Source organism: Motacilla alba, chromosome 3, assembly GCF_015832195.1.
Source record: "Motacilla alba alba isolate MOTALB_02 chromosome 3, Motacilla_alba_V1.0_pri, whole genome shotgun sequence".
In the NCBI taxonomy this organism is placed as follows: Eukaryota; Metazoa; Chordata; class Aves; order Passeriformes; family Motacillidae; genus Motacilla; species Motacilla alba.
The window spans coordinates 56,740,935-56,760,692 of record NC_052018.1 but is presented as its reverse complement, the minus strand read 5'-3'; the positions used below and the strand labels follow the sequence as shown (position 1 = coordinate 56,760,692).

The 19,758-nt window shown below is 35.4% G+C and overlaps 1 protein-coding gene across 6 annotated transcripts in view; it reads left to right on the top strand.

Annotated features, from left to right (window-relative positions):
- The window catches only part of AHI1 (Abelson helper integration site 1), an 85,240-nt gene that overhangs the window by 56,298 nt on the left and 9,184 nt on the right, over positions 1–19,758 (top strand). For 5 of the 6 annotated variants that reach the window (XM_038132533.1, XM_038132534.1, XM_038132537.1 and 2 more), the window contains 4 exons: positions 4,318–4,376; positions 9,745–9,810; positions 12,111–12,273; positions 13,685–13,785. In XM_038132533.1, the coding sequence (XP_037988461.1) occupies positions 4,318–4,376; positions 9,745–9,810; positions 12,111–12,273; positions 13,685–13,785 (389 nt within the window). The other variant, XM_038132539.1, reaches the window with a different exon arrangement.

The window sequence follows — 19,758 nt, the reverse complement described above, 5'->3', positions numbered from 1 at the left end:
CTGAAAACATGATTCTCGTTACTGGAAACAGTTTTAAAGCCACAGATGATGAGTAGGAAGAGGAATGAGCTGATCTACACATATTCATCTCATTTCTGACTTGACTTTTTTTCCAGTGTTTGTTATTTAATTGGGTTTATTTTAACTACACTGTGTTGCAAGAGACCGTGATATAATTCATAAGAATGTCTGCAATAAGAAATACCATTTCCTAGAGGCATTGTTTATTTTCATGTCTTCCAGGATTTTTTGTGGGTTTTGAGACATTAGCAATTAGTATAAACCTAAACTAAAATTCAGTTAAAAATAGAATAATGTGTGACTAGAGTAGGTAAGATTTTTTCTCTCTCTGCACGCTTTAGAGGTGTTTGTTACAGAAATGTCTGAATATTAGCATATTTCAGTTTTCTTAGATATGTATTGGTCCTTTGCTCTGTGATTTTCTGGGAATTTTCCCAGGATGAACTTTTGGATTATTTCATTAGCTATAGATTCTATGTGACTGGAAGCCTTAGAGATTTATTATGCTCAAATGCCTTTAGTAATTACAAAATTAATTTATCAAGAACATTTCAGAAAGTGAGAAAAAGCCTTCTTTTGAAAAGTTCATTAAAACAGGAGTTCTTCTGTAAGAATGTTCTCCTGGCCTTCTTTAAAACAGCATTTTTTCACAAAAACATTTCACATTGAGTGATTATATACGGTCCAGTAGGATAATAGTAGAATTGTGTGACTGCTTAGAAAGACTTCTTTCCCTCTTCTGCTTCTCATGCTATTAGTTTAAAACAAAATCACTAAAGATGCTGTTATTTTAAAGGAAGTATTGCAAGTTCTATTCAGGGGCATTTTTGCTGCTGTCAGATCAATTTCTATATAATTCAAGTCTATTTGGTAGTGAACTCATCTACTTTGTGCCTTTCAGTCCAACCACTTAGAATTTGATCACCTCATACTGATGTGAGGTGATCTAGAGCAGAGGGTAGCTTTTCAGTGAAAGCGTGCAATAAGACCGGGGACTTGGTATTACAGACACATTTTGGACAGGACAACTGCCTGGATTCTGTCTTCTTTCCTCTTAGGCTGCACTTATACTGGCAAATAATAGATTGCCAGAAGTGACCGAGGGGAGCTGAGGGTACACTTTCAGTTCTCTGTTCAAATTGTATAGGAAACTGCCATGGTTTCAGACTCCTCTCAAGGCAGACAGATACACTGTTTTTCAAACCAGTTCTTTGAGAGGCTCACAACATAATGGTAACAATAGGGTTACATGGATCCTAAAGAAGAGCTGTCCTGCTGTTAAACTGTGTTGATGTGAAAATTCTGATCCTTTGAGGTAAAGGCTTGGCAGCTGTTGTTTTGAGATGCCTGATTTGCAGCTAGACATTAGCAGTAAGTTCTCCTACAAGTAGTATGATCTTCTCATGTAAAATTCCATGTATAGGAAACCACTGAAGAATCAATGCAGAGTAATGGGAAATGCAGTTATTCAAATATTGATACTTTCATTGGGAAGATTAGCTTCTCGAGTTGTATATGATTTTGAATGTGAAGACAGCAGATTAGAAAGAAGATTGTTGGAGAGCACAAGTAAAGAATCTGCATCAGTAAAAATGCTTTTCCGTTAGTGATTCTGAGGCAACCTTAAGATAGGACAGTCCAGATTACCCTGGGTATTGGGGCTGTTTCAGGCTTGGCCTTACAAAGGATTTAATGACCTTCCTATGAGCTCAGACTAAGCGAGAGTCTCAGCAGGTCGCGGTGTCCTGTAAACTTAATTTTTAGATCAAGTGGCAATGTCCTTCTGGAATGCAGACCTCAGTGTCAATATAGTAGTTAAAAAGCGTGTACAGCGTGGATGAGAGGGAACCAAAGCAAGCACTCTGAGGCTGTTAGTCACACCTGCTTGATGTCATTTACATGCTTCATCAAGCATGGAACCATATCAAGCCCATAGCTGGGGAACATTGCTTTAAAATTCTGCAGCTTCATTTGGGGAAGAAGGGATGGATATTCACTTGCTTGCTGATTGGAGCTTGTTTTGTGAATGAGAAAGATTTGAACAGGTTTTTTTGTTGGTTTGGGTTTGTTTTGTTTGCTTGGCAGTTTTTAATATGACTGTTTTGAATGTAGGGGCTACAAAAATGGATGCTTGATAATTAAAAACAAGTAACAGATAGCCCTAAAGTCTACTTTGGCATAAGCAATAGGCAAGATCATAGAATATTTGTGCCCAGGTGTGCTGTGGTCTGTTTATACCTCAAGCAAAGTAATAAGAATTTTCTATTTGTTTTGTCTCTAGTCATGGAAAACACTGAGTCTGAACCAATGCCAGCTTCTAGAATTCCATACAGCACTCCTTATATCTTTGAGTAATGCATCTGTCTGTCCTACACTTGCAGCATAGCAGGTCTGTGCTGCCCTTTATTGGGGCTGAATTGGGAATGTCAGTCTAACTATGCAGTTTTCTCCCAATAAACAGCTGAATATGGAAGCTGCACAGGAGTACTGACGTGCATAAACATACAGTCCAGGAGCACTTGGAAGTAATGCATGTTTTCCTTAGAAATATATGAATATCAATGATGTTACAGATAAAAATGTAAATTAATGTTGTTTTTCATTAAAACTTGAATATTTTTCCAGACAACAATTGTTTATATCAAGTATTTTGTATATCTTTTATCTTAGTATGGGTTTGTGTGAGTTGGCACAACACTCCCATGCTCAAATTGGCTGTCAAAAAAAAAATTATAATTTTATTGGTTTTCAGTTTGTTTGTTTTTTCTTCAAAGACTTGATATAACGTGTGTATGTGATAGTATATCCATATGTAGTATCATCTCTGTAGCATCTGGTATTCTGACTTTGTGAGTGTGTAGATAACAATATTAATAGGAGTAATATCCCTACTGAGTTTTGGTTAGTAATGAACAAATGTTTTAGCAAATAGCTTGTTTGAAAAATGGTTGCCTTCAGGACTACAGTCTTTAAGTGTGGGTTGAATTCAGAAAATGGTTTACATTCTCATCTCTTTCTTCTTCTTAAAAGAGATGGGGAAAAGTAATAAAAGCAAAGTAAACCTTTCAAAATAAAGTATTTCAGAATTTATACAAGATTTTTTGGAATTATTAAGATCAAAATGTTTTTATTTCATACATGAAGCTGAATAATTATTGCGTGTATTTAGGATTTCTCACAAGTAGATTAGTCACATGCAGATTTGCAGGAGCATGGTTTAACTACTGTTATTTGAGCTTGCAGCTTTTATTTTAGTTAGAAATATCTAAATATCTTAATGATTAAACATTTATGAGTAAATCTCCTGTGAAATTCAAAACCACTAGGCTTTAGAAAATATACTGTAGGTGGAGTTGTGCAAGTTTCCTTGTGGAGCTCTGCCAGTACATGGGAATCTGAATCTGAAAAGTCCCTTTTATTCAGATACTAGACTCCTCAAAAGCAGGTTTTTGGTGTGGCAAAGGAAAATGAGTTTTCAGAACTTCTTTTTCTTTAAAAACAAAATTTGTTTCAAAGCTAGTGTCTCACAGAGAAAATCCAGTGAGCTTAACTCTGTGTTGCCTGGCATTTCTGTACTTGAGAAACCGTTCTCCAGTGAAGTGGTAGCATTTTTCACTGTCGTGTTCAACGATTTTCTGATTTTTTTGTATCTTTTCTTTTAAGATGTTTTCTTAAGTGTACAGCTGAGGAGACCAATAACAAAAAGATAAATCCATAGATGATGAAAGGATTTTCCTGAGCTTAGTAGTTAACATAATAGTCTGGAAAGAAAAGAATTTACAAGTACTTGTTCAAGTGTGCTATGTAGAGAGTGAATAAAATAAACAGCAAGATGTGTTGTGATAGGAACTCAGATGATCAAAGGGAACCACTGAATAGGAATAGTTATTCTTTCAGATAAAATAAGGAAGTAATTCCTTTGTGAGTTTTTGTGATCATTTCTGTTGGAAAACTTTGTATGCATTACTTGGAATTTCAATGAAGAGAAAAGCAATACAGCCTAGATAATAGTGTCAGCTTTGAGCACGAGGTGGCATGTGGACATAGCTTGAGCTACTTCTCCAAATCATTTGAATGGAAATATTGGATTAGTTAACCTTGTGTCAGGTCTGTTAGTTAAATAAACCCTCCAACTGTTTCTGACTGAAGGATGCATAGTTGTGACTGAAAGATGCTGCTGCTTTTCATTAGAATTTTGTCAAACATACCCTGCTAACATAATGATTTTAAAATAAAATGGTTTATTCGATGGAAAAGGATAACAAGCAGAAAATTCACAGCCTTTTCTTTTCACAGGGTGCTTCAGCCCAGTAGGAAATCCTCTTAGTCGAACACTATTGGGTAGACTACAGAAGGTAAGGAATTCTCTCTTTGCATTTTTTTAAAAATTGATGTTTAACTATCAAATGTCACTATTCACAAGTTCTCATTGTAGAGAGGTGTTTCTTTATCCTGTCTTTATTCAAAAAAGAGGTGTCTTCAAACCAATTGTCTACATGGCCAAATTAGCTTATGATGTGACCAGCTGGTAGTGAGATCAGATATCTGCAAATCAAAATCTTTATATTTTTTTCATGACTTAATTTCTGTTGTTTAGAAGTAAATAAATAAGATCATACTCATGTGGTTTTTGTTTTTTACTACAAAAACAGTTATTGATGAGTAGCTGAGAGAAAAGCAAAGACAATAACTTGGAATGAAATTCTCATTGGAGCACCATGTTTTCATTGTTTACTCATACTTCATCTTTTTCTAACTAGTTAAATCACAGTTATCCTCTGTTTACTTAATTGCTTATCTCTTAAATATTGATTGTAAGCTTCTCCTAATTATATTCATTATTTCATTTATTTCTGGTTTCCCGATCACCCACCAGAAATCCAACAAAAATCCAACAGAATCTGTAAATGCCATTAATTGCAACTATGCATTTGATGAATCTGTATTAAACACAAAACGTATGGAGAAACTAGGGAAAAAAGAAGCAGTGGTGCTTCTGAATACTGAGTGCATTTGTGTCGCCATGAAGCTGGGCCTGTTGTACTGGAGATGTAAATCCTCCTTCTCCCATGGACAGAATGGCTTGGTTTAATATTCTGTTGTAATTGCACTAATTTTAATTCTTGAGAGAAATGTAATAAATGGACATAAATTAACTTGGGTCATTTATATCGGTTTTACAATTTGGGGTTTGGTTTGGATTGCTTTAGGATTTTTTGGACCTACCTGTTTTAAGAGAATCTGTTAAGATAGTTGTGGAAAGCTTGTAAGATTCATAGGATTCAACCAGAAGTTTTGAAAGCATGGTTTTACATTGGTGTTGTGTTAGTTGCTAAATGATTCCTGTTTTCATATTTTCAAATATTTAGCCATCAATATGTAATTTTTTCGGGAAAAATATATGTTGTTCAACCAGTACTGTAGTGTTCTCCACCACAGCAAGCTTGATAAACATTTGCAGGACTAACTGTTTTGTGAAATGCAAGGTAGCAGCTAATTTAAAACAGGTTTTTTTGAGAGGGCTAAATTAAGATTTTGAATATATTTTTTACTTCTTCTGTTATAAATGCATTAATATATTTAAATGCAGGTTAACTGAGTAATTAATATAAAAAACTAGCATTTTTAGATACGGTGAAATAGTTGAAGAGGTTTTGAATCATTTCAGGAGTTGGAGTATTTCGCATGTTTTTGAATTGGTCTTTTTCTGTTTTTTCTTTTCTCTCTTTTTTTTGTAATCCTTGTAGGTTTTACTGCAGCAGCTGTGTTTGCATTTCTGATTTCTGTTTGTACATTGCAGGTATCAATAAAGTACAGCCTGGTGCACTTTTGGTCCTTTCTTCCTCTAGGCAAATTATAGATTCCCATGCTTATTAAATATTGAAGAGCTACAATCAAATCAGGATTGTAGTCATCTGAGGCCTAAGGAAGTAACTTTTCAGTGTCTACACACACATTAATTATGACTGAAGAAGAGTTTATCATTCTTGCCAATTGATACTTCTAGCATAGTTTTAATTTAGCTATTAATACTAGTGTTTGTATTTCTGTTTCCCGTAGACTAAATTTGTAGTTAGTTGTCCTGAGCTAGGACCAGAGAATGAGAACAAAATACAAAAGTGCTAACAGTATCCAGCTGTTTTCTTCTAAGTCTCATCTTGCATAGCATTTAATTTAAAACTTCACTGAGTAAAGAGATTGCATTGCGTTCTTAGGGGAGGAGACAATTAAGTAAATCTCTAACCTTTAGATATTAAGGAAAAAGACAATGGAGCAACAGTAAAATCTCAGATTTATTCTGTAGAATTTTCAAATGTTTTGCATATTAACTTTTAAGCCAACCAAGGGTTTTCAATCAGGCTCTAGAAGTTAATTTCTTATTCTTTCTCCTTTTTAAAAAAACTAATTGGGAAACCACCAAAAAGCAAAAGCAGCAACAAAAGAAATCTGCTAAAGGTAACAGCCTCAGAATGTTGGCTATTACACACTGAGGCACAGATTTACTGGACTCACAAGAGAAGCTGTAACACACATTCCTTGTGTCTTTTCTGGAGTGTTTGCATGAGTAGTATTCCCAGTTTCTCTTACACTGTATCAGCAAGTATGGGGGGATGGAGTGGAGGGAAGCAGTGCTACTGGGAAGCATCCAGGCAATAGATGTTTGTCCTTCTTCATGTCCCTGAGTCTGTCATGGATGGGAAAAGGAGGGAGCATGACTTTGGCCATGTGTGTATACTGGGGGTTCACCCCAGTATGTGTAGAGTCTGCCTAAAATTAATCTTAGAAAAGCTTATTTTCGATGTATTGCTATTAAGAGTTAATGTCTAATTAGAAGTGGGATTTAGTCTGTATGTTTATTCTGTTACAATAAAGAATATGTTTACGTATAAGGAAGAGGCATATGAAACTATATGAATATTTCTTTAAATTTTGATATTGTTGTAATTGAAGTATATTGGTTCAGTAGTAGAAATGAAATCCTTGCATTTTTACAGAAAAGGCATCAATAAGATATCACTTGTTCTTTCTCAGTGCTCCTCCTAAGGGAATGAGCGCTATCTAATGCCCAAATCCTATATACATGCCACTATACATCTGCATCAAAAACCAAAACCTCCATTTGAGCAATCACTGAAACTGACCCATTAAAAAGAAGCTATAAATATTTTAATTAGGGCTATTTTCAGGAATCTATAAAACTTGGTACGACAATGTATCGGGTTACTCTCTCATGCAGTGGTCTCTTTTGTATCAGCATCTTGAAACATTTTTGTTTGGTTTTGAGTTAGAAATGTCAAGGCTAGCTAAGAGGGTTAGTCATGGATAACCAGTGTGATACTCCATGGTGTAGAACTCTGCATCAACTGATGGATCTATTTATCTTCCTCTGAGGATGTTCCTTAATGCTGAAAGCTCCTAACAGCTTTGTTCAACCACAATCGGTGTGACATGGCACGCTTTTTCAGCAAGCATTTTGTTTCTGTTTCTCACAGATGGTCTGCTTCCCAAAAAGACCAACTTCTCAAGACAAAGCTATAGCCTCACATCTGTTCCAGTGCAAGAAAAGGATTAGCCAGTTTCCATCCTGCATGAAAAAAGGAGACATTAATATTGTATTAAGAATGATGTATTCATACTATTCAATATACCTATTGCTCTTTTCAAAAGCCTGAAAACATGCCTTAATCTTGTGACACAGCATTTAAAAAAATGATATTTCTAAGCTGAAAGGCCACTAGTTCTTGTTGGATGTTTCTTGTGGTGTAACTGGTACTTGGCACTATTTGAGGAATGGCTTGGCACTACTCGAGGGATGGCAGGGCACAGCAGAGGCAGCCTTGCTGTGTGTGTGGTAAGCAGCCGTGGCAATTGCCCTTGACAGCTGGAGGTAGAGGTGTGTGCAGCCAGTGACGTACTCAGAGCACCTCTTCAAGAGGCACCTCTTTGGATTGTTGTTGCCTTAAAAGTTTAAGGCAGTGTCTGAGAACATTCAGCATAGTCTCGGGGTGACTCATAGATGTTAGCTTGTTATTTCCACACAGCTTGCTCTCTTCAAGCTGTTCTCCAGTGTTTGAGAGCCACATAAATACTTTATTAAAAAATGAGAGAGAGACGGATTGAGACACAATAATGGGGCAATATGAGTACCTGAGCTAGATACCTAAATAATACTGCTAATAATTCTGATGAATCATTTTTGAGCAACAGGAGGCACTCCCATCCCACAGGCTAAGCACATTGCCTGCACAGTTCTCTTAACCTTGAAAATGGAAAATGAGAATTAGCTGGAACCTGTACGACAGTGCGGACTACCAATAGACCACTGAACAAGCAGTGTACTCTGAACTGCAGCTCCACCAGCCTTTCTTCAAAATTTGTTTATCAAATCGGGCAGTTACACTTTTTTTTTTTTCCTTCTGTGAATGTACATAATTATTCAGAACTCCTTAGGTGGTAGGCTTAGATGTTCTGGTAGATGATAAAAACTGAGTGCAACTGTTTGCTTTTGTAACTGCTGTGTGTGTCTGTAACTAGTGTGGCAGAACCAAAACAATCTGGAGACTGGATGGAGTTCAGTATAGTCTGTGATTTCTTTCCCATATGGGATAAGCCCAGCTAAATTATGGAAACCACATTGAGGGCAAGAATCCATTCTCAAGAATGGCATTTATTCTACTGAGGATTTTCAAGGATTTTCTCTGTAATTTGTAATGATGTTCCTTGGACCACCATAATAAAAAATTTTAAACAACCGCAAGCACTGAAAATAAAAAGAACAATACATTTTAGATAGATTTTTTAAAAGCAGAAGAAAAGAAGTTCATGCAAAAGGTATATATAGGAGTGGCTGTAAAATATGAAAGAGATAAAGTATGTTGGATTAAAATTTTCAGATTTAAATGGTTATAATGCAATATATCTGTTAGAGGTGGAAATATAACTTCACAAAGCACACATTTAACACTTCTAAAATATTTTAATTGCTGTGTAATATTTCTATTCTGTGTGGTAGTGTGTATCCTTTGATGCACACAAAGTCAAGGGGAAATTGGTTTCCCCTTTGTTTCGAAGACCATTGAAAAAAAAATTAAGTAACACCAGCAAAGGATTTCCACCTCTTCCTTTTTTTTTCTCCTAGTCTGTTGTTCCTCTGCTAATTTTCGTAATTTTTCTATTCTAAATCTTCTTTTAGCTTAAGCATTTGATTATTTTACAGAAATCAAATTGTTTTAAGGTACCGGCTTATCCTGATTATTGCAATATATGCCTACTATTCTTTTGAATTCATTGAAAGTCTGAAGAGCAAGTGGTAAGGATAGAACAATTAGAATTAAAGTATTGGTTATTAAGACCAACCTAAAATTTTCCATTATATGGAAGTAACATTTTTGCATACTGGTTCAGAGGTAAAGTCCACTGCAACAACTTCTTAAATATGTGCTGTAGTGTTTATAATGCAAACAAGCTTGGAGTGCACAGTCTTCAGTCCAGTTGCGTCTTTAGTGCAGTGTGCATAGTTGAAAAATTTAATATCTTTTTCTAAACATCTACCAGCCAATAGCCAATATTACTCAGCGTTGCTTAACATCACTTCTGCTTTTTCTTTTTTGAAAAAAGCATTTTGTTGCAGATAATTCTTACTGTCTTACAGGAGAAATGAAAATACAATCATAGTTTAGCAAAATGCTTCATATGAAAATTTAAAACAACTTATTCTTCTAGAATGATGACAGCCTGACTGCACTGGGAGTGGGAGGAGGAAACAGTTGTCCACCCCGGCAAGAGACAGTGAGTATTATGTAATTTTTTGCAATATCTTCTGTACCTGTTACATTGTATCTGCTTTTTTAAAAGCATGCATTTTTTTTTTAGCATGATCCCAAGGACATTTTTTTTTCTACTGTAGATTTTGTAATTCTTACAAAGATGTTCATGACTGTATAACTACATTACTTCTGGGTTTATATCAATCTTGAAAAACAATATCATAAATTTTTTTTAACATAGATTTTTTTTAATTTTTACTTGGACATTGACCAAAATAGAACTTGACAAATCTTTAAATTTTACACCAGAAGAAAGTCCACTGTTTTAGGTGTAATTGTGAGTGGTTTACATTCTTCTTTGGTTCTGAGCTGCATTTCTTAGATCCTTTTATGGTCATTTTTCTGATCATATGTTCATAGAGAATATAATGGCAATTTCCATATTTTATTTAAATTGTCAGGCTTACTAAACCAGGACACATTGGTATATGGATTTCTTATTTCTGAGAGACAGTGGGACTTGCTTGATTGGTTTGAACTGTTAGTGGCAGTTTCCATGTGACTGAATTTTTGTAACTTTTTTTTTAAAATACAACATTTTCACCAGAAATATCTTGCAAAAGACACTGCATAAAAAAAAAAAAGTAGTTCTTGCGCTGCCTTTCATTGTTTTTCATGCTGCCAAGTAATTAACGTTGCATTCCTACGTTCCTTTTTGGGTTTCGGGTTTTTATACCTTAAGTGACCTCATGGTTTTCATGAGATTATCACTTAACTGAAGTGAGCACTGTTAGAGCACCTCTTACTGGACATGGTCATGGTGCTCATTAGTGTTGTTTAGTTTGGTTCTGTTCTACAGTTCATATTTCTGTACTGCCAACATCACCTGTAATTACTGTTAGCTTTCCTAATGCAGGGAGGAGAGTTATGATAAAACACATTTCATGGTTTTATATAAAAACTTCATGTAAATTCAAGACCACTGAATGCATATTTAGGTAAATTTCCAGTCTGCTGAAAACTATGCTGATACTAATTCTTTGGTGCTGACCAGCTCACAAATTGCCACATAAAATTTACAATGGTAGAATCACTTCCATCTTTTCCCATTCATAACTGATTTAATCTGTTTAATTGGTGACATGGAATTATGGAAATACAAGTGACATTGGCTATATGTCTACACACGCAATTCACAGGTGATCCTGCTCAAAGCAGAAATACAAATACAAAAAGCACTGTGGAATTCAGCAATCTTAAAATTTAAATGCATACATGAGTAATAAAAATGAAGGGTTTTTTCCTAACCATATCATCATAACTTTGCTGTCTCATTCAATCACATTGCCCCTCCTATTGCTCATAATGATCCCTGTTTCTGACCTCTACTTAAAATTTAGTAGAGGAATATGAGGTGAAGATTGTAGGTAGGGAAGCAGCATTCTGTGTGTAAAATAGGTCATAATTTTGCTCTACACTTATGATGAGGGAAGTGAGCAATTCCGTTATTCTTTCAGTTCATTTGTTTTCCTTTCATGCTTCTCTGCTCAGAGTTCACTAGGACAGAATTTTGTTCATAGAGCATAGTAAATAAATAAGAAATTGTACTTGATATTTTCATATTCAGAGAAGAAAGCAGGCTTCTAGTAGTTTATGATATGTAGTATCCGTGGTCCTGATGACTGTTAGTACTTTTTTTCATAAAAGTATAGCTGTGCTGAATTTCACTGTCAAATAGATTTATTATGTGAAATTGAATATAAATGTATTTTTTGCAGATATTTATAAAGTTGTATATCCAAATGCTTATTGCTAAACAAAACAAATGAAAAATAGAAAAGAAAAAAGAAAAAATGGAGTGATCAAAGCAAAACTTTGCAATGTCTTTTTGTATTAAATTTTTCCTTGGATAAAGCTGTCATACTGTTGAAGTATTTATTCAAACACATATGCTTCATGAACACACAGAGAATGGGATCTGAAGGTGGTGTAACAATTCTGAGAAAGTGACTGTATGAAGTTTTTTTTTTTCCTTTTGCTTCACAAGCAAATTGCTTATAAAACTAACAGCTGCTGTTTTGAAGCTAATCTTAGTGAATTGAATGTTCTTAACCATTTCTGCAATCCCACAGTCCTTTATCTTGCCTCTCCTGCTGCTTTCCCACCACCCCTGATCCCATTAGCAAAACTTGAGGCAGCCTCAGCTTTTACCAAAGTGCAGCTTTGGTTTCAGCTGCTTTTCTGCAAGAGGAAGTGAATGTTGCGCTTTTTTCTCTGTGGCATGGTTGTGATAAAGCTGTGGTGTTCTTATCTCTCTTTTAGGTAGTGGCTCTTTATGACTACACAGCGCATCGATCAGATGAGCTAACCATCCATCGCAGTGACATTATCCAAGTGTTATACAAAGATAATGATAACTGGTGGTTTGGCAGCCTAGCAAATGGACAGCAAGGCTATTTTCCAGCTAATTATGTGGCTGGTGAAAGTAAGTTTACTGCTGTCTTCCTGGTATACCGGTGTGGGTTTAACTGATGCTCCAAGATTTTACCGTGCTGTTCTGCTTATTGTTCCGAAGATAGGAATTTATGTAGTACACACGTGGCATAATGATGACTTATTTTGTTACAAAAATTGTATTAAGTTAGCTAACCATTGCACTTTCAGCTTATGGAATAAGTCAGCTTATTACTGACAATTATCTGTCAGCTGGATTGATCCCTTCTCTCTTCTAACACAGAGCCCTATTTCAGGCCCCAGCTTGGCAATGTTTTAGGACACATCAGGGCATTTCGCAAACATCTTGGGGTTTTTTCTTAGGCAATTTCCATTAAATCTAGCTTTTGTACAAACTCTTAATTTTCTCCCTGCTTTAATGGAGAATGTTCAGTTCCCAAATATCTGGATTTCAGTTTGAAGTTTTAAAAGAACAGTAATGGTTAAATCTCACATCTGAGCATTGAAGTTGCTACCAGGTCCTTTTCATTAAAACAGTTTTGATTAAACTGATAAACAGACAAACCTAGATGAATTTGAACAAATTATATAGGAAGCATCCTACTTAGTCCAGTGCTGTAAAGATGCTTAGTGTGCTGGTGTAAATATTTAGCTTGTGGACACAGCATGTGGTTGCACACTACAAGAAATTCATTTGCCTTCCTAAACTATCAAACTATCAGTTATACTGGTATTTAGAAATCTTTTAACCCAACATTTCTCAAGATGGTTTTCCCCATTTTTTAGTTCCTCCCTATGTTTTTAAAGTGAAATCTAGTATTTAAGCCTTTTTCCTAAAAAACACTTGCACATAACACTGTGCTCACTTGGTGGGGACAATTAAAGTTAGATTTACTATGCCCTTCCCTATTGTCCTCTCCTTGTACATCCTGTGCACTTTGCCCTGCCTTTCCTCCTTGTAAGATAACCCAGAGAGAAGTCTGAAGGAAGTCTTCAGTGAGGGCCTTAAAAAAATGTTCTGAAAAACAAACAAAGACAAAACCTAAAAAAAAATTTTTGAGGCAGTTGTACAATTGCAAAAAAAAAAATCTGGTAAATAATTTGCTATTGCAATTGATGATCATCTTATTGAATCAAAAGAAATATGTAAGACACGTTTGTTAAGTATCAGCTCCTTCCTAACAGTATGGACTTCATTCTTAGGTAAATGTTTGAATGGTTTTATACAGTAACCAATATATAAATCACATTTAAATCTACACTTGCTAGTATAAATAAAGGTTTATGGGAGAAATTTTAATAAATTCTCATACAATATTTGCCTTCAAACATTTTTCACCTGTTTTCGTTCGCATCCTCATTTTGGCTTGATTGTACTGTCATGGTGGTTCACAAATTCTTTCATAGCTCTAATAATGGTGAATTATGGTTCCTCTTTTCAGAAGAATATGAAGAACAACCTTCAGGATTAATATCAGATTCGGCTCCTCTACTACCAGAAGGACCATCAGAAGCAGAGGAAGGTTTTCTGACACTAGATAAGGTAATAATTTGAGAAGGAAGGATTCTGTAAGTAGAGGTAGGTTGTCTTTTGTGTGTCACATGGACTGTATTAATTTTTGATCTTTTATCTAAAAAATTCTTATGGGTAGATATCATTCCAGGCAAGTAGGTATATTTTAAGTAGAGATTTAATATTTATCTTGTGTAGAATCAGCTGTTCCATCATGTGGCAATTAAATATCCTGCTTACTTCCACCATTCTAATGGGTGGCAAATCTCCCATTGACGCCAAGTTTACAGAAGTTATGTGTGTGTAAGCATTCCTGTTTCTGTGATTTTTGTTAGTCAGAATATACAATATGTACAGAAGAAAAAGAAACAGGACCTGGTTTTTAGTCCAGGAAAAAAATGGACGTTTGATTTTTATGGACTGTTTTTTTTTTTTCTCATGAATTTTAGAGATTTCACTCTATGCAAAGCAGACCAATTAGGTCTCTCTTCTTCAGAGGATTAGAAACTTCGCATGCTTATGTTTCCCTCATGTGAAATAAAACTAATGATTGTCTTAAAACATGGGATATCTTCTAGGGAAAAAAAAGTAATTAAAAATTACTTCAACAACTGTTAGAATTTAAGACATTTTTATTTCAAAATGTTTGTATCCTTAATAAGTGTACATTCCACAACTGTTCATTTTCATTTACTGAGATGGTACTGACACAGCTACTTTAAAAATGTTGTTCAGATTTCTTTCAAATTATTTGACTTTTCCATGTACTTTCCTAAAATTGAATCTAATATTTTGTGTCTGGTTTGCAAGACTCTAAGCATATTCTGTGTTGCTTAGTTAAAACTTCTGGGGACTTCTCAAATGATTCATCTAATCTTTGCTCCATAATGTATACAATCACAAAATTATTTAGGATAGAAAAGACACTGCAGTGTTCAAGGTTAAAACACTCAAGACTATTTCTGTTGACCTTTTTTGTGCAGCTTCTGTTTTTAGTAGGTGAATGTAGAGATAGCATTTAATAAATTATTCACTTGGCAATCTTGTTGAGGCTGGCTGTCTTCTTGAAGCCAACTGCTATAAATCGAATTACTAAGTCCTTTGTTCCTAACTATACTGAAAAATGGAATTAATCACTACACTGAGTAGTAGTAATTAATCTGAAGTATCCTTTACCTCTTTGTAGCTGAGAAATTCCTAGGCAAACCATTGTCCAGGAAATACAAGGGTGCTCTACTTCCAGATACTTCTATAAAGGCAGACTGGAATAAATATAGGAAAAATCACATTATTGGTGATTTCTTTAATTTATTGTCTACATGGCTAGAGGCAAGGAGGGTATCCCAGAGGATGTTTTTGAAATCACCCAGTTTCACTCATACCTGGATTAGAAGATAGAGAAGCACTGTTATACCTATTTTTATTAGACTTGGTCATTGTTATTCACATATTTTGTTCTGTTTTAATCTGGTAAGAATTTAGTCAATTTACTGCATCACAATACTTTTATGTACACCAGCTACTGTTACTAACATTTGCAACCCGTATTTGTTATTCAGCTTTGTGAGAAGCAACATTTGATTAGTTTTGATTGCTTAGAATTTCTCAACTGTCTATGACTGACATATTTTTCTAACACACATTTTTTTTTATTTCTGGTAGTACTTGTTTTACTGACACCGATTTTTAATATAATTTAATTTAAATGCTCTTAAATTGAATTCTGCTTGTACCTTGAGTTAAATTAACTACATATTTAATAATTAGTTGGAATTTTGTAGTAGTTTACAAGAAAGACATAATGAATAAAATGTACAGTATCAGTCCAAAACCAAGCAAATACATTGCTTTTCATCTTGCACAGCAGCCAAGGGTAGTGCAAAATCTTACAGAGTCTAGAGGGAAATTGTGAAACAGGTCCTGGAAAAAATTATATAAGGGGATATACATACAAGATTAAACTAGCAAAGAATAAACAGTGGAGAGAGTGTACAAAGTAGTACCTGAAGTGAAGTCAATGCACTCTTCTTTCTTTTACTTTTGTTTCCTTCTGCTGCTAAACAAGATCAGGGAGCATTAAGCTGGAATGGAACACATCTACTATTGGTAGAAGGAAATTTTTGTTTATGCCATGCTTAGTTACCCTGGTGAACTCAACTAGTACAAGACTCTCTTAAATGTGTGTGCTTAGGGATTAATTGCTTTAATAACACGTTTTAGGCTGAGGTGATGGCTGAGATTTCAAAAGCATTGGAATGACTGGGAAACACGATTTGGTGGATTTTTTAAAATCTCAAGTCACATCAGCACCATATAAGCCATCAAGAAGATAGTGAGTTTAACCAAATGATGAATCAAATCTCTGTAAGACTTACGATGCCTTGAAATGTAATAGGTTTACAAAAGCTGCAGAGTTCTGCATAGAAGAAACAACTTGTCATTCAGCTGTTTGCCAGATGAATGAAAGTTGTACAGGGCTTTGGCTTTAGGCAATACCAGAGACTTCAGAGACAAAACTGCTAAGATGACCACTGAGGGGGCTCATCGGTTATGGCAGTTCCTGTCTTGCAGCAGTGACACAGCAACTTTTCTTCCTATTCCTTTCACTTTTTTCAGTATAAGACCTGATGAAGGGAAATTCCAATTTCCTTTATATAGGAGATAAGAAAAACTTAGTAAAGCCCTGTGTTTTGTTGGAGTTTTGTTTGGTTTGGGTTGGGTTTTTTTTGCTTTATTAGAAAAGCTTTTATTTTTTTTAAATCCAAAAATATTTATTGAGTAATTAGGTTGTTGCTGAAGTTGTTAACACAAGCAGGAAAATATAAATTAATATTTTAATAGTCTGTTTTTTGGACACAAGAATATTTTCCCAAATACTTAGTTACACCTAGGTCTGCTATATCTGTTGTTCTTTCTGGGTTTTTTTGAGGATTACTCAAATATTTAGCACTGTTAAGACTGCAAAACAGTTACTGTGAAAATCATCCTAGCAATTACTTGTGAGATTTTGTTACTGTTCAAGACTAAATAAGGCACTTTAAATATTGACTATGACTCTGGTTTTAATTTCTGAGAATATCAGATAGTCTAATTAAGAATAGTTTTCCAACTGCAGATATTACACATGCATATCTAGCTAATCGTCAGAGCTTTATGAGTGAATAAAGTGGAATTATTAATATTAGAAGAGGGTGTAATACTTAAGATCCAATATTAAGCTTTGCAAATAATTTCTAGAAAAGCTTTAGTTCAAAGAACTTTCTTTCCAAATACTTTCTACCATCAGTTTTGCATTCATAACAATAATTTTATGCAAACCTTGTTTTCCTGCCTTAGGAGTTACTTAACTCCTGAGCCACAAAATTAGGTCATAATCATCTTTAATTACAACATGCATGTAAACTGCCAATTGAAATTTCATGGAGTGAAGTTCTCACTGCACTGATGAAGAATTCCAAGAAAGAGAGATGGACTTGTCAACTGGCTGCTCCAGTAATGTGTTGTTTTCAGGTTCCTTAAGATGAAGGTGGAAAGGACAGGAATTCAGATAGGGTTCTATTAGAAACCATAGTGTGGGTCTTGCAAAATTTTGGCCAATCAGAAACATTTCAAAGTCGATAGAGTGTCTTTTTTTTTTTTTTCCCCAGAAATTTTCTGCTGGCTATAAGATCTTTTATAATTCAATGGCCTGCCACACACTACATGAAATACATGTAATTGGATTCTGAATATTCAATATGCAATGTCATGTTACATGAGAAGAGTAAGAAGTAGTAATAGACAAAACAGTAAATTTAAAACTTCCATTAAAAGTGTAAGAAAGTGTTCTTTCTGGTATATTTATCTTTGGAAAATGATGTCAAGATGTAAATAGAAAAAAAAGAAAAGGCTTACTGGCAAGAACCACATTATTATTGCACAATTTGAATAATCTACCCAAAGGTCATCAAAACTTGATTCCATGTAGATTTAAACAAAGTTAGGGATTATCACTGTTCACATAAATGATTCATGGTCTCAATCTTCTTCCCCTAGAGGAGGTCCTTGTCAAACCTTGTGAATACTTAGCCCAGTGTGTCTGAAACTAACCTGCCAAGCAATCGATGCTTTTCCCCTGGGCTTGAGCTGTTTACATGTGGGTGATTTTGTGGGCTTAAAATTTATTTATTGAATCTAAAAATTTAAAAAGCATGGAAAGCTTGTTCCATGTTTCAAAAATAATAGCTAGAAGTTTTTCTATTAGTTTCATAAAACACTTTTATTTTATAGTTTGTACTGTTTCTGTTTTCTCCATTAATGTTACCTTTTTTTAGGTTACTGAGGAACACTTCAGAGACTGATTATCTTTTAGCAAGAGGAGGGGGAAATAGGAAGATGTGATTATGCTAATGAGGGAAATACTAAGGAATTAATACAATGAAACTCTTGTAGTGAATAGAGCTGGAAACTTTTGACACGTCATGAAGTCTGTTCATTTTCAAGGTTCAGGGAGATAGCAGAAAAAAGTAATTTTCAATTGAATTAGAATGTATTGTAGTGAAGTTCATAATTCTGGGCTTCATTCCTAGCTAATATGATTACAGATCTCTCTTTCTGAAGGTATTGACATCTCAGCTGAAAGAAACTATGCTTTTCTAGAATCAATCTGCAAAGCTACTGTGTAGTCTTCCCATATATTGTTTAGTAGCATTATAAAATAGATATTTCTTTATAAATCCTACTTTTGAAGTAGTAATTACTTCGATTATTCTTTAAGAAATCATTCATCTCAAGGAAATGTTACTGTGTCACCATTTATGACAAATGGGTCATTTTTCTTAATCTTTACCCAATATTAACATATTTTAACTTTTGAGTTCCTTAATTTCGTATTTCTTGGTACTCTGTTTTTCCTTTAAAATGCAGTTTGTACTGTTTGAAATAGAATCATAGAATGTGAAGGGGTTGGAATGAACCTTAAGGATCATCTAGTCCCAACCCCCTCTGTCATGGGCAGGGACACCTCCCACTAGACCAAGTTGCTCAAGGCTTTATCTGACCTGGCTTTGAACACTTGCAGGGTTGGGGCATCCACAACTTTCTTGGGCAACCTGTTTCAGTGTTTCTCCACCCTCAGAGTAAAAAATTTCCTCCTAATATGTAACCTAAACTTCCCCTCTCAATGTATACCCATTATTCCTTGTCCTGTCATTAAAGGCTGTTGTGGGAATGGTACTCCCCAGTTCAGTGCCCCCACTGAGGCTCTCCCAATCCACACAGTACTCTCTTGCTCCACCCCCCTCTCCACTGCACCAGAATGAAGTTGAGAATTGGAGGCACAAAAGGTGAAGATCGTGGGTTGCGATAAGAAGAATTTACTGTAAACAGCAATGAGATAAGAAAATGAACAGTAACATCAGCAATGTTAATAACAAAAGTGTACAAAAGAGAGAGTGATTCACATCCAGAGATGCTCTCTGTGGAGCCTGCTGCAATAAATTAGTGCCAGATGACTTCTCCCCACCAAGTTTTGGACTGGAAGGAGCACCCTAACACCCTTCTCCAAGAGAGTCATTTTTTCCCCACCCCTGGCAATGATGTGAGGTCCTATCACATCTGGGTCCTGTCTGTGCCCCTCCCAGCTATTGCACAGAATTTAACCCTGCCGTGGCTGAAATCAGGACACAGAAAGATTCACTCTCCACGTTCTCTGTAGGCCTTCCTCAGACACTGAAAGGTTATGAGGTCTCCACACATTCTCCACGCAACCTTGTCTTCTACAGGCTGAACAGCCCAAACTTTCTCAGCCTGTCTTCATAGGGATGGTGCTCCAGTCCTCTAATTAACTTTGTGACCCTCCTCTGGACTTGCTCCACCAGTTCCATGTCCAGAACTGGGCACAGCACTGCAGGTGGGTCTCACAAGAGCAGAGTACAGGGGCCAAATCACCTCCTATGACCTGCTGACCACACTCCTTTGGATACAGCCCAGGATTTGTTTGGCCTTCTGGGCTGTGAGCACACA